General features: G+C 57.4%; 1 protein-coding gene across 2 annotated transcripts in view; it reads left to right on the forward strand.

The window, feature by feature from the left end:
• The first annotated feature begins 698 nt into the window (after positions 1–698).
• Positions 699–1,134, forward strand: part of LIPG (lipase G, endothelial type) — a 23,508-nt gene continuing 23,072 nt past the window's right edge. For both annotated transcript variants that reach the window (XM_019652702.1, XM_019652703.1), the window contains exon 1: positions 699–1,096. In XM_019652702.1, the coding sequence (XP_019508247.1) occupies positions 1,000–1,096 (97 nt within the window). In that variant the 5' untranslated portion in view covers positions 699–999. The remainder of the gene's footprint in view (positions 1,097–1,134) is intronic.

Consider the following 1,134-nt stretch of genomic DNA (forward strand, 5'->3'; position numbering starts at 1 on the left):
TTACCACGGGTATTGGGGACCAAGCAACCGCCTTGGAGAAGCTGAGTGGCTTGCTCCGAGTTTTGCAACTGGTGGCGGAGCGAAGACTCCGAGAAGTGTGTGTGTGTGATCCTGACGCCGCGGCCACAGTCCCCAGTCCCTCGGCTCTGCCCGGTTATTGTCCTATTACGCTTGTATGCACCTGCTGGGGGCCTCGCTGGGCGGGAGTGAAGGAAGAAGAGAAGGACTAAAGGGGGGCAATCAGGTGGCTCTCCTCATCCGGACCCTTGGACTGGGGTACAGAGAGATCATTCCGGGTGTGGGGGTGGCTTTGCACTTTGGAGAGGATAACCTCCCTTCCTCAGGGATCGTGTCCTCAGCGGGCACAGGGTATCGGGCAGTGTACCCCCTAGGGTGGCAGCGGAGAGAGAAGAATCTGGGGTCCGGGAGTGGGCACTAGGAGGAAGTGGGGAGCGAGGCCGTCTGCAGAGCCCGCGGAGCAGGTGGGGGCGAACGCAAGGCTGAGCGTGCGGAGCGTCCACGTGGTGGGTGTGAGGCGCTTTCATTCAAACTTTGGAGAGTCTAGGGTCTGGCGTCGGCGAAGGTGTGACCAATCAGAGTCCCCGGAGGGGAATAAATTATGCAAATCACCATCTGGCGATGGATCACATGACTCCGGTAGTTTAAAAAACCTACCTCTGGGAGTTTGCCGTGTGACAGTGGCGAGCGCTTACTTCTCCGGACGGCCTCACGCGGGAGGGCAGATCTGGTTCTGGTTCTCGTTCAAGCCTCTTCACACTCCCCCGCCCGGCCGCTCAACTTAGTTAAGTTTTCATTTTCCACCTTCCCCGCCTTCAGCTGTCCAAGGCCACCAATTTCTGGTCGAGAGAAGGTGCCTACTTAGGGTCTTACAGACTCGGACTGGTGGAAAACCCGAGAGCCCGAGAGGTGGTTTTTCTTTGTGGTTTTTTTTTTTTTTTTGTGAAGTCCTGTTTCGCTGAAGGGGGTGTGGCGGGAAGGATGAGAAACTCCGTTCTTCTACTCTGCCTCTGGCGCGTCTATTGTTGCTTTGCCGCGGGTGGCCCCGCACCCCTTGGTCCAGAGGGACCGCTGCAAGGTAACGTGCACTTATTTTTATTACACCCGTGTCCCCCA

Source organism: Hipposideros armiger, unplaced genomic scaffold (genome assembly GCF_001890085.2).
Source record: "Hipposideros armiger isolate ML-2016 unplaced genomic scaffold, ASM189008v1 scaffold_186, whole genome shotgun sequence".
Taxonomy (NCBI): Eukaryota; Metazoa; Chordata; class Mammalia; order Chiroptera; family Hipposideridae; genus Hipposideros; species Hipposideros armiger.